The following is a 14,593-nucleotide window of genomic DNA, read 5'->3' on the forward strand; positions in this document are numbered from 1 at the left end:
TTGAACTCTTTGGTGTGAATGCCAGGCGCCATGTTTGGAGGAAACCAGGCACCGCTCATCACCAGGCCAATACCATCCCTACAGTGAAGCATGGTGGTGGCAGCATCATGCTGTGGGGATGTTTTTCAGCAGCAGGAACTGGCAGACTAGTCAGGATAGAAGGAAAAATGAATGCAGCAATATATAGAGATATCCTGGATGAAAACCTGCTCCAGAGCGCTCTTGACCTCAGGCTGGGGCGAAGGTTCATTTTTCAGCAGGACAACGACCCAAAGCACACAGCCAAAATCTCAAAAGATTGGCTTCAGAACCACTCCGTGAATGTCCTGGAGTGGCCCGGCCAGAGTCCAGACTTGAATCCGATCGAACATCTCTGGAGAGATCTGAAAATGGCTGTGCACAAACGTCTCCCATCCAACCTGATTGAGCTTGAGACTTATTGCAAAGAAGAATGGGCAAAACTGCCTAAAGATAGGTGTGCTAAACTTGTGGGATCATATTCAAAAAGACTTGAGGCTGTATTTGCTGCCAAAGGTGGATCAACAAAGTATTAATCAAAGGCTGTGAATACTTATGTAAATGTGATTTCTTAGTTTTCTATTTTTAATGAATTTTAAAAAAGTTGAAAAAAAAAACTTTTTCACATTGTCATAATGGAGTATTTTGTGTAGAATTTTGCGATAAGAGATTAAATTAATACAATTTGGAATGAGGCTGTAACATAACAAAATGTGGAAAAAGTGAAGCGCTGTGAATACTTTCCGGATGCACTGTAACTATTTTTTACAGTCTTGTGTGCTTGTTTAAGGTGATAATGGCCCTCGGGAAGAAACTGTCTTTCAACTTGTTTTACGAGCTTTGTCGCATCTGACAGAGGGGAGCATGTCAAAGAGGGGTAATACTCTTGTCTGCTCTACAAGCCGACAATGTCCTCCAGACTGGGTAGGGAGCAGCAAATGATGATTTTCTGGGCTGTGTTGATGACTCTTCATGAGGATTATCTGTCTGCAGTGGTGCTTCTAAAAAATATCCTACTATAAAATTGATGAATATAGTACAAAATATATGTTATAATAGTAATTTTATTGGTAGTTTATACAGAAAAGTTCAATTTATTTCATTATCTTTGACTTTTCCAATGTTTAGACTTAGCCTGTTCATCTTTCCTATATTGCCTTTTAATTGTATATCGAGAACATTTCAATTTATGTGAAATTATAATAATCTAAAAATCCATGTTACATTGCCAGCATAGGAACCCGATCTTGCATCAAATACATCGGATATTCAACCAATTTTATGATACCGTTTATTCATGTACTATATCACAATTATTTGAACTGTATATTTATCAATCTCATCCAATATCACCGCATACTGTATACAGTATATGTTAAATATTATTTTCCTTTCTGCGTTCACAGGCAATTCCTCAGGATGTTTGGGAAAAAAAAACTAATTAAGCAGGGTAAACCATTTATAAAATAAGCTCCGCTAAATTTTCCATTAAATTACTGTAGCCTGACCCGACACGTTAGCCCCCTAGTAAATGGCTTCAAATAAATCACTTCAAACAACTTACCGACTGTTATAGGCATGAACTCTCTTTATCTTATTTAATAACATTTCGGTTTATACTTATGACTTCAACTTGGTGAATGTTTCGATGGTTAATATGATGAATTATATGTCCTATTTAACTTTGCAATGTTGGGGCATTTCTCAGTGCCTTGGACGTGTTAACACTTCCAGCCAGAGATCAAAACAATGCATTGCAGAAAAACTGCTGATATATATTGTAAGTTGCTCATTCACAGATTAGGAATGTCTGTAACCTTGAAGCCAAAGCTTCCCTCTGGATTTTTTGACTTCAATTCAGTTTTGGTGGTAACAACAAGATATAAAATATATATTCAAAAGTAAAATAGTATTTGCAATGTCCAGAGGAACCCGATGCATGTTGCGGAGCATTAAATAAGGGCTGTCTTCATGGGCTGTTAAATATTTGATATAGTTTTAGCAGCTGGAATGTTCAAAGCAATCACTTTAGCTGGACAGAGAGGCTGCAGTTAGTTGCCTATTAAAGACCATTATCGCAAGTGTGATGACTAATCTTAAGATAAAGGTAGCACCACCCCTTGACCCAATGCCTAGTCCCCTAAACGCATCCCTCCATAATCACCACATAGTTTAACTGCTAATGGCTCCCTAAAAGCTAGATTGTGGAGACTAATGGCGATGTAATGAGCAAGAGCAGTCGTGCAAAGGAGAACAGACATTTTTCCCCCCAAGAATCTCAGCATTCATTTTTATAAATACTGTATTTTCAGGACTACAGGGCACACTCACAGACCCCAATTTGGCCAGGAATTTAAAAGTGTGCCTTATAACCTGGTGAGCTAAATAAGATTGGATATGCATACAGTGGGTATATTGTAGGTAAGCGTTATCATACAATATTTTTCTGTATAATACCGTATTTGAGCAATGATTGATCAACCCTGGAAACATTGCTAACCTACATGCAAAACATTTTATGCAACAGGAATTAAACCCAAGTAGTGGCGATGAGAGTGCATGCAAGTTTCCACTAGGCCGTCTGTGGTACAAATGACACACAAAAAAACAGTTTTCCCATGTCAGCGCCTTATAACATGTAAAATACGGGAATTGAATTGAAAAATTCCACGTGTTTGCTTTACTACAGGAGAGAAGTGAAAGTGTGGAGTTACTTCATTTTATTAGCTTGTGATGAGCAGCTTGACAAAACCTCCTCTCGCAGCGGGCTTAGTTATTTTCATTTTGATGAACAACATACGCTGACTGCGCTAACTGCGGTTTGCTGGGTACTTTAGGGAGCTGTCCCAGAGCAATGCATTTGTTACGCCATCACAGTATGCCGCTGGTTGTTACCTAAAAGTATATTAAAGTCAGCGGACCTCATCACAAGCAAATCAAACTCTGCTCATAAAAATGCTAATATTTGAATTTAGGCTGTTTTTGCCCTGATGTGGCATTCATGGCCTGCAGTATATGCTGAATAAGCTTCTCTAGGGACAGTGTGGATGGAGGATGAAAATCTGTATTGAAAGGAGTGTTATTCTATGTGGGTGACTGATGCATGCTCCTAAATTTATCACGACAATGTTTTTAAATCGGTACTTCAGCTCCAGAGGCAGTTAGTGAAAAATCGATAGCGAGCTGTTGAGTCGCATCGGTTTCCGCGGCTTTGAATGATTTTAGCCTGTATCAATTTAATAGCGTCTTCAATGAACAATGTCCATCATGTTTTTGTTCCAGATACTTCTGTGCACACCAAGCAGAAGGCGCCCACCTCTGACCTTTGCTACACAAGTGAACTTAGCAGTCTGATGGACTTCAGCTCACCTGACGCCTCCCTTGACAAAGGTATGAATGCCAAGCACATTTCTCAGCTCAGATCCAAGTGATGTGTGCAAATAATGAGGGAACTCAAACAATGCATTCACAATTCAGCTTAGTTTGCTGGAAAGCGTCATATACTTAATATGTTATGAATTAAATTATTTGTTTTTATTTTAAAGAGGCTGTGACAACTGCAAAAACTACGGAATGTTTTCCAGGTGTCCCAAAAGTGTTGTGGGTAGTTTATTCACTTTTGTGAATTATTTAGGCTGGTATGCTAAAACTTTTTTGAAAAATGTTTTACCTTCCCTTGCACTTAATTTTCAATAATTATTTTGTCATATTCATAGTAGCGAGACCCCTCGCTACTTTGCACTTCGGTTATAGCTGATTCACTGCTTCACAGATTTTGAATTATATTAAATTGCTTTTATTGTCATTGATATTCGCGTATTCTGACTTGTTTTCTGCAGCAGACATTACACAGCAAATGCTATCACAGGGGCAGGTTGTCCATATGTGTGTGTGGAAAACTGTGTGCACAACTGCGATAGGCTTTTTCACAGCCATTTTACATAACTATACATCTTTTCATGTCAAGGTAAAATACTTGTTTTTCTCTGACACGCATGGCCCATTGATGTGCTTGCCTGAGGTAGCATACGTAGCGGTGCAAGGCGATGCAGCGGTCACGGGAATGAAATGGATTGAAAGATTTTAATGTAACACATCCCAGCAGTTATCCAACAGGGATACCATGCAGTAAAAAAAGTACATTGTGAACTTATACAAGTTGAAGGAGGTCGAGGGGGAAGATTGTGCTGAAGCGTTTTTTTCTTTTGTTGTATTTTGTCCAATATTTGATAGAGATTTCTAAGCATTTTTAATGCTATGACTGAAATATACATCTATTTGACTGTTTTATATCAATAACAAGACACACAAATACAGTGGCCCCTCCTGGATCAAGCTTGTATTTAGAATTTCTCATATTTCGAATACATTTTCCCCATAAAAAAAAAATAATTACTGTATTTTGAAGACCTTTAGTTGTTTTTTTCATAGTTTGCCCGCATGCGACATATACTCTGGTGAGACTTTTCTGTAGAAATTATTGACACATGTAAATGCAAGAGGGCGCACTAGGCCTGTGTTGATAATTTCAAGCTTGAACATGAACCGAAAGGAGGAGGCCCATGCATCGTGGACCTCCTGAACCTACCTGGGTAGTTTACTGGTAAAACTGTAAAAAAGGATGAAGGTTTGATTTGATTAAATGATTTGGAGTGAAGATGATAGGTTCGTAAGTATGCTATTTATATTAGAGTTATCCAAATAACTCTTAACATGTTACGTCATTACTGATGAACGTGTCTCAGATATGCAGGTTGGTGTGACGTTAGTATACCCTGTTCTGTAGTTTATTTTTATTTTAAATTGCCTTTCAAGATGACATGTATCTTGTTGGTGTTGAATTTTTTTTAATACGTTTCCCCCAAAGATGTGACTCATTCGGCTTGTACATGTTTTTCCTTGTTAATTTTGTGTTTTTTGGCTAGTGCAATTTATGCTTTGCAAAGACTTATAGTCTGGAATCTGTTCCTGGTCTCCCAAAATTATCCAATATAAGCCTAGATATCAATAACACACATCTGTTGTCAGGAACCAGGACGGAATCTCGGACCCAATTGCGTTTTTTTTTGAAGGAATCTTTATAGGAATGAGTTGTCAGAGCTTGCTTTGGATGCCGGTGTTTGTCGGTCATCAGCAGCGTCGGACGGAATTGCAGTTCCGTGACAGGTAGGCAGAATCGATACAGCTTAGCGGGCAGGTCGATGGCCAGGGCAGGAGAGTAGATCGTAAACATGGGACAGAAACAGGTCGAAACAGGAGGCAGGCAGGAATCAAGCAGGAGAAGTCTTTGGTTCTGGTAATCTGGCGAAACACACAGAGAGACACAAGTACGGACTGACACTCCCCTCTGGGTGCTGATAGCTTAAGATGGGAGTGCCAGCCAATCAGAGAGCGCGCTCCTGCGCGCCAAACAATTGCCCCAGGTGTCTTCCTTTTGGCAATCATGACATCTGTCTGATCACTTAAAACAGATTTAAATGGTAATTAAATATAAATACACAGTAATGAGATACACAAGATGATATTAGCAAAATAAAGTGCGAATTTATTATCGGAACTTTAACTTAACTTAACCGTTGTTATTGGAGGTGTATGCACTGTAGAGTAATTGCCTTAAATGATATCTGTTTGATTCAGAATCAAATTTGGTGGTTATTGATTCGGCCAGCAGGGTTAGGGTTAGGGTTTCCCACCAGAATTAATTCGACATTGCCTTGTATTGTGTCTAGAATCTATCATGAAAGAAGCAATAGTCCAAACATATTTCAATTTTAGCATTAAATTGTTGATTTTTCAGTTCATTGAAATGGTTAATCATTTGTCAGTCCAGAACAAAAATAGTAGAGACACAAAAATAAATAATGCATGTGTTTTATGCTAACAAACTATGTTTATTTACATGACAAGGAATATTAAATCACACAAAATAACAAAAGGGCATTGTTGACACAAGCCTTCGCGGTTTTAGGAAATCGTGAACGGGGAAAGAAATTCAGCTATCTTCATCTATAAAACCATGATTAAGATAATCAACTCCTTTAAGTGATAAGGAAGTATTTTCACAGCGTCTCAAAAATTAAATAGTATTTTCCCAGGAATGAACGGTTTGTTGTGAAATACTTTATTGATTTACCTCTGAGGACAAAAAGCGTGGTCTGCTCTTGTTTGTGGCTGCATGGAGTCCCGGCCTTCTAAAGAAAGAAATACCAGCCTGTGCTCTCCTTCTTTCCCCAAAGAGTTGCTCAAAAGGGGCGGTGAGCTTTGGCTCGGGAGGTTGTGTTGAGAAGGAGTGCGTGCAAGAAGCAAGAAGAAGTTTATAGCTTTTATAGGTGTGGGAAGTCCCAAACAAGAGGTACGGTTCTAATCACTGGTGAGTTACTGCTTTCCAAAATAACGTTCTCCAAGTGGTTAATTATAATTATTATAATCACAATAATTGTTGATAAAAGGCTAAATTCACATTAACACGGAGTGAATTAATTTCTGGTGTGAACATGACACATAGATGCAGATTATTAATCTTTTGATTAGATATGAACACTTTGGGATTTCAAATTTTTATTATATAGAGTCTAGTCACTTCTTGTGCGTGGCTGTTCATAGTTGGTGTAGTTGGATGTGGGCATATTCTTTACAGTGTCGTGGTGGGGAAGTGAGGGAAATGATGCAGGAGGAGTGAGGGAGCACAAGAGTGCAAGATAAAACAAACACAAGTGCGCAGGATCATATCTGTTTGGCAGAAAACGTGATTACTGGCTAACCTCTGGCAGTGAGTGTTCTCGAACACACGGCCCTTGAAGGGTAGCGTCTGGAAATTCTGGTAAAATGGCTTTCCATTCTTATGTTAGGCAAGATTTCTGTTTCAAACACACCGCGGATCTTGAATTTCTCGTCACTACAATACCTTATATGTAGAGGGGCTGTACATGTGTGCAAGCCGTTTTTCAGGAAATTTGAGTAGTTGAGATTTAATTAGAGAAAGATTGATTTATATGTTGCAATTTTATAGCATTAAAACACAAATTATGTAAATCAATGTGTTTTTTTATAATGGATCTATGAATGGAGCTTTTTATATACTCCACTAGATAACATGACTGGCGCATGAATGAAGTAGCTTTTCTATCCTGGAGGAGTAGGCATGATAAATGAAACTATTACAGCTTTTTTTAGTTTACTATTTTTGCAATTTAAGGTATCAAATACAAGGCCAGTGCACTTTAGTTTCTTTAGGAATAAGGTACTTTAAAAGTGTCATTCATACTCCTTTTAACATTGCCTGAAGAAAAATTGAAAGTTTATTTTGTAGTTCAAAATGTGTGCGTTAGAAAGAGTTTTATAGCTCATTTTCACTCACTTAATTGGTACTGGTAGAACAATTTTGGAAGTTCCAATGGTTTTACAGTATTTTTTTTCTTTTTTTTTAATTGTCCATTTGAAGCATTAAAAAAAACTTAAAATGGGCAAATTATTCTTTTTAGGAGAAGGTATATATTTTTTCTCGTTTAAATAAAACTTAAAAAATACTTAAAAGGAGCTAAACAAGTTTCCATCTGCCCAATAAACAAATGCTTACCCACTTACTGGTAAATCAAAAGAAAATCTTACCCTTTTGACAGAAAATGTTGCCTGTATCAACAATACTTTTATTAGGATATTTAACTTTTTTTCCTTCAAATATTGTTTTTAAAATTGCTGATACAGATGATTTTGCTACTTTTACTCATTTTGTTGGCAGAAAATATTACTCAAAATGAGCAAAATGTATACCATTTGCTTATGTACTTTGCTGTATAGAATAATTTTACTTATTAGAGAAACAAGATAAAAAATGTACTTACAATAAGACATGTATATTTCAATTTAGTTTCAATAAAAATGTTCTGCACAAGAGGTACGAATATATTCTGTTGGATTGAAAAAAAAGTTACAAATATTGAAAATAGAATAGAATAGAATATACTTTTATTGTCATTGTTACAAAATGGGTTAACATATTGTGACAACGAAATTAAAAGTAAGCAAAATTAATAAATACAACTATTTATTAATTGGATATGGACTAAGTATGGGTTCTTTAACGTGGTGCCCCCTAAAAAGACTTGAGAAGCCCCGGACAGGTTCTGAAAATAGCTTACCTGTGATGGGTCATTGCAATTTTGTGGTAAATTTGAGTTGTAACTGACATGAAACTGTGAATGATTTACATTCTTAACAGCCTGAAGTGGAGAACAAATACTTGTTCAAGTTTATCCTTTTGACCGCTGTCTATTAGGGCTAGTTGAGTTTTGTGTCATATGGAAAACGGCCAGTTTTACAAAATTTGCTTTTCCGTGTCGTGTCCAAAGGTTATTCAACAAAGTTTTACTTTATAATAATAGTAGTAATTATACTGATCATAATAATGACCCGCATTTCATGTTGACAATATTTGTGTATTATTTGTAATTGCAACACCTGTTGCAGCCTGGTCATTCTGGAAGGGGGATTACCTTATGTGCGGTCCCTTTTCAAAGTTTTTTCATTCTCCTCATGTTGAAGTTTTTCCTTGCCCTCATGTAGGTTATAGATCAGGAGATGGTGTAATAATAGTCTGTAGTTTGCAATTATCTGTGGTCTGTGCAGCTCTTTAAGACTCCTTGTGTTTAAGGGCTATACAAAAAACATGACTTGACCTGTGGTTAACTTAACTTATTATAAACAGTAATAACCTGGTAATGACATTGTAACAACATCACATATCTGTTTTTATAGGCCAATGTGTCTTCTGATGGTGTTGCGCAGTGTTTCGTTTGTCACATGGGCTATGTAGCTGGTGCCTAGATGTTTCCTTTGTATCTGCTTGATTTTCCTTACCAGCTTTTTTTGAGAGACTTTGTTTTGCAAGTGTTGTGGAAGATGGATGTAACCAGCGTAATAACATAAGTTGATATTTTAGAAATATATACTCAAAATTTCAGAACAAAATACTTTTTCCCCAATGAGTTAGGATCTAGTGTCAGTATTGTCACATGGGCACCAGGATATACTTGCCCAAGACACACCACATAAAGTGGTGCCCCTACAATTCTACTGGTTAAGGGATTCGTGAACTTTAATATCAAACTGGTAGCCCTTTGCGCCAATCAAAAACCAAAAGTAGCTCTCAGCTTCCAAAAGGTTGTTGACACCTAAACTTAGTCAAGACCATGCTTGGAGGATAACGGAATACATGTAACTGTGTTATGTAATTAGGATCCAAAAAATAAAGGAATTGTATTCCTTTGAAGTTACAGAAACCAATACATTACAGGTATCTTGAGTTAAAATAAGGATTACTTTACAGGTTTAGAATTTTATCTCAAACTTTATTTACCTAGACATTATGCGCTAATAGACTAATTGTTTCTACCAAAATTTCAATGCCTGACACTAGATATAGAGAGAAAGAGAGAAAGGGGGAGAAAGAGAGAAAGAGATGAGGGTTACACAATCTGTTGCGCAGATTGTACAGACTGCATATTTGTTACACTGTGTTGCAGATATAAGCCCAGTAAACCTAGTAAATTTGAGGTTTGGCATCCCCACATCAAAGTAGTAAAACTTGAAATTTGGGCACAAGACATTCCGGAGTTTTTTGATAATTTAGAAATTTAACATTTGGTGTGTTTAAAATAATTTATTATTCATTTATCTTAGACACAATTTAGTATTTTTATTTATATTATGTTTATTTTGCATTTTATTAGTAATTGATAGTAAGTTACATTACTGCAATATTTAAGTTTTAAGATTTCGACTCATCATATTTTTCAACAGGTAACTGTATCGGATAACATTTTTAAAGTAACCCTCCTAACCCTGGTCAAGACGCAACTGAGATATTTGTCCTGAAAAAGTGTATTTTATCTGTAACTTCCAAATATGACACCCTTCTGTGTTTATCACAACATGCTCTCTGAATTCAGACTCTATTAGCATATCATTTGTCCTGACCCCGAGGCAAGACGACAGCAGTCAGACACATCCTGCCGTGTCAAGCGCAGCTTTCAGGCTCACCTGCCTGCAAACCCACACCTTGCCTTAGCTCCACCCCTTATCTGGTAAAGCTTAGCTCTGTAAGCAATATGGAAGAATAGTTGCAGCCCTGCTGAGCTGTGTCAACTGTTTGAATAAGGTAGGAGGAGCAGAAGCGGTGGGAGTTGCTTTAAACAGGTACACACTAAGGAGGAACACAGTTTAAGACCTGCAAATTGAGCTCGGGCTGTTACATATTTTAGCGTAAAAAGGATTTTGTGCATTGACAGATCCTGGAGTCCTTAGAAGGACTCCCTTCTCAGAAGGGAATGAAGTCAGACAGGGAGCAGACCAAGTGCGGTGAGTACAAAATGACTGCAGCTGCCAAATTGGACTAGAGGAGGAATGGATGTTTTCGGTTCACTAAAAGGAAGCAGTGGCTCATTATTTTTCAGAAGCAAGGCGCTACACCTGCTTTTTCGATTGTTGAATAACTCTCTGCCAAGGATTTAACTGACGTTGACTCTCACATCCCGTCAAGGGCTTAACGGTGGAGCCGTTGGAAGACTTTAACCTGTCCTCACCTGAGTGGAGTTTTTTCAGACTGAACTCGCCGTTGATGTGGCACCCCAACCTTTAACCTACACATTCAGATAACCGCAAAGCTTAGACAAGAGTGGAGGCTTGCACTGTTTGAGGTTTTGGCGTGAGGTCACACTGGAACTGTGTAAAGTAAAGTTTGTCCTCAAGCACATTGGCTCTAAAATGTCATGGTGTGTTCACTGTAAACAAATGGCTGTTTATCGTTATTATGTGCATTTTCGTTCATGCTGGTTCATGTTTGGTTGTGGTTTCTTAATTGTCTTTTTTCAGTATCTTGTGGACCGGAATTGCCTTGTGTTTTTCAATGATATTTAAAAAATATACGACTGAAAAGGAACGACTTTTCTTCCACGTGTTTGCTTAAGATCTGGGTTGTGAGACGTTCATCAGTTTGGTTGAGGTTTTTATTATACAGAGTGTTCAGGTAAATTTGAGGTACAGAACAGGGCTGTCAAGTGTGCTGTCAAAAAGGCTGACAATCACCTGTATACCAGAAGGGCATGTGATGACAAACACAATTTTTTTTTTAAGACACTGAACCCCTAATGCCCCCAATAAGCAGGTTTGTGCCTTACATGGCTGCACGGCCGCTATTGGTAAATGTGAAGCACATTGTAAAGCGCTTTCGGAAGTCTTCATCGACTTGAAAAGCGCTATATAAATGCAGATCATTACATTTCATTTTATTTTACACCATACCTTTGTCTAAACCAAACGTGGCAAGTACTAATACAACTCAAGGCCTTCTCCTAACTGCAAAATTAAAGATCCTACATAAAACACCAAGAGACTGAATATGTACTGAATGAATGGATATACTAAGAAGTCAAGTAATTATATATGGACGTAAACAAGTACACTGATTAGTCATTGAGTGATTCGATTACAACTAAATTAGTGAGGAAGTTAAAAGTAACTAAAACAATAAAAATACCATGAAATAAGATTTCCCGTAAACTTAACTTACTGGAAGTCCTTGGGTCACCGGTTCAAATCTGGCTCGAAGGATGAAAATGATGAGTTTATAATTTAGTTGAACGAGAAAAGACCTAAAAAAATTAGGGGGAGAGTTTACCCAAACAGAATGTTTGAATTCAAGGATCTGGATGTCAAAGTGCAGAAACATAATTGGTCAATAATGACAATGATGTAATAACGAACAACCACGACATCCTATGGAATCACCTTTGCAAGTGTGCAATGTTAAAAACAGAAGCAAGAATAATAAATGTATGAAGCTCAAACAATCATGACTATATACTATATATATATATATATATATATATATTGCAAGGACACATTTTAATATTTCACCTCTCTAAGTGTGCTTGTTCCAATTAGCGCATTTACAGCAAAAACAAAAAAACCTTAAGCAAAAAAAAAAAGCAGGCTACGGTTTGCTTCCTTTGCTCAAGGGCTCAAAGTGCGGTCATGCATTTGTCATTGTGCTCAATGACTCATTGTTTCTTCTTAGATTTGTGTAACAATACCTTCTTAGGTCAGATGTTATACTTTGAAATGTAGACTTGAACAACACTGGAGTTTACGTCTTTTTTGGCAGTTTCGATATCAGAATTCTGTCAGAGCGTAGTTGAAGATTGAAAGCTGTTTCCAGGACTACGTTTCATTTGTACTTCCATTGATGCACGGAAAAAGAGCTGAGTGAGCTTGTCGTGTAATTGCCTTTTTTTTCTCATCGTGCTGCAGGTGATGGCAGTAGGATGTTCCCTCGGGTGTTGGCTGCTTTCGTCACATTGTGGATTGGTTAATTGGATTTGAAAGTGAGATTGTTACCGGTCAAGTAATTCACATTTTGTGTTGGGTTAATAGCAGAAGCAAAAATATATATGAACCCTATATATACAAAAATGGGTATTCATATTTTATTTTTTTACTTATTTGGGAAATTTGTTGATGTTAAATGTTATCGCACCCATTTTCATTGCACTATTGTTTTAATGTTCTTGTGACTTAGGCCAGTATATAATAAATATTATCCTGCGATTCTTTCATCTTATTTTTCACTTTTAAGTCTTTTATTACATGTTTATTCTGGTGCACCATGTTTAATCTTGTTTTAAACAATGCTAACTATGTGGTTATCATATCAGTCAACCTCGACGGCTCCATGCCCTTACAAAATGTTGTATTTTCCCTTACAAAATACAAAATAATCTTACACCATTTTTTTTTCAAACGTGTTTGTTTATGTAGTTTAACTTGTTATATTGTACATGTGTTTCGTTATATCATATATATTGTTAATTAACATTTTGTTGTGAGATACTGAGTTGCTCGACATGAATGAGGTTTATCATAAAAAAGGTTCAAAAATTAAGTAGCTTGGACGTTCACTGTGGAAGGAAAAATGACATGCAAATATAATTAAGTAGAATAATACTTGCTGTCTCTTAGGGAGTAGAGATAGAGAGGAGAGGATCCCCAGTCCCCTCGCTCCCTCCACTTTAGTCGCCTCTTACGACACACAGTGGACCATGGTGGGAGAATTCTCTTACCTCTCACAAGGAGAGGCCCACTCACCACAGGGACACCAGATGGACGAAAGGGACATGCTTTCGTCCATCTGGCGGGACGAAACCATGTCCAACATGGGTGCCGAGGTGCCTAACTTGTTTGGGTGTTTAGGCAATTGGGTTGGCCATGGTCCAAAAAAATTTGTGAGTGTTTTTTTTTGTTATTTATTTCCCTTTTATTTTCTTTGTTATTGTATGTGTGTGTCTTGCTGTCAGTCACCCCTCTCGAGGGATATGACCAAGGTAGATAGATAAATAGATAGAATAATACATTTTCTTATTCAAATTATGAATTCATTTTCTGCATTAAATTATCGTTGGTAATATACTGATTAAAGGGATAACCACAAAACTGTTTTTTTTTCATTTTCTCCTTTTATACTTCCTTTTTTTCTTAACTTCTTTATACAACATAATAATTCCTAATATAATGCATCAAAGCAAGTGAGCCGTTTGAGAGCCGGCTCTCTTTATTGAGTTGAGCCATAAAAGCCTGTTCTCTAAAAAGAGACGGACTTCCTTTCACTACATAACTACCACATGAAATCTGAGGCTGAAGACGCATGCGCACAGTAGCATCAAACTGATCGCTTCGTTTGCAACGGAAAAAAAACTATACCTCGATAACGGCAAACTCGTTTGACTTGATTGATTTGCCGTTTAATGATAGTCGGTGTATACCGGATGGTACCCATAATTGACAAATTTGGGTTTTTCCGTACAGATTTTCTTGTACGTCGTACACGTCTTAAAATTCATAATAAACGTACTTTGTACGACAAAATCGTACATGTTAACAGGTATGGGTTATTAATGACAATGAAGACAATTCTAATTCCAACAATTAATATATTAATAGACAACTAACATACTTCATTAAAAAAAAAAAAACATAAATCTAAACAACAAATGGATTCAAATAACTACATCTTAAAATTCTCCAAATCCTAATGATTTAATTAGGTACACATTAAATATTGATGATCTTTTATCATTTACTATAAGTTAAATAAAAATGAAACATTTTCCTGAGAGAGAGAGAGAGAGAGAGAGAGAGAGAGAGAGAGAGAGAGAGCTTTCTGAGGTTTGTTTTTTTATTTCATGATTCAGACAGTTGTATTCCATTGAAAACCACAACATAGTCACCCTTCCATGAAAGGACCCAGCAGGAAGCTCCCTGGCAGCGAGGAGAGTCTCAAGGCTGCTTCGGCTCCTTGCCCCAAGTGCGAAGACAGTTCCCGGCCGCTCCTGCTCACTGCTCCCACTGCCTGAGGGGCCTTGGCCGCTTCGGCTCCCTGCCCGCATCGAGAGGAGATTCCTCGGCCGCTTCGGCTCTTTGCTTCAGCTGTGAGAAGAGTCCTTTATTGCACACTTGTATGCATTAAGGTCAGGGTTGGGTAGGGTTACTTTAACTGGATTACTTTCAATTACTTTTGGATTAC

General features: G+C 37.3%; 1 protein-coding gene across 3 annotated transcripts in view; it reads left to right on the forward strand.

Moving 5' to 3' along the window:
• The window catches only part of kazna (kazrin, periplakin interacting protein a), a 230,353-nt gene that overhangs the window by 160,760 nt on the left and 55,000 nt on the right, over nt 1-14,593 (forward strand). For all 3 annotated transcript variants that reach the window (XM_088332102.1, XM_088332101.1, XM_088332103.1), the window contains exon 6: nt 3,301-3,408. In XM_088332102.1, the coding sequence (XP_088188228.1) occupies nt 3,301-3,408 (108 nt within the window). The remainder of the gene's footprint in view (nt 1-3,300; nt 3,409-14,593) is intronic.

Source organism: Urocampus carinirostris, chromosome 3 (assembly GCF_059441175.1).
Source record: "Urocampus carinirostris isolate Australia breed hairy pipefish chromosome 3, RoL_Ucar_1.0, whole genome shotgun sequence".
Classification (NCBI taxonomy): Eukaryota; Metazoa; Chordata; class Actinopteri; order Syngnathiformes; family Syngnathidae; genus Urocampus; species Urocampus carinirostris.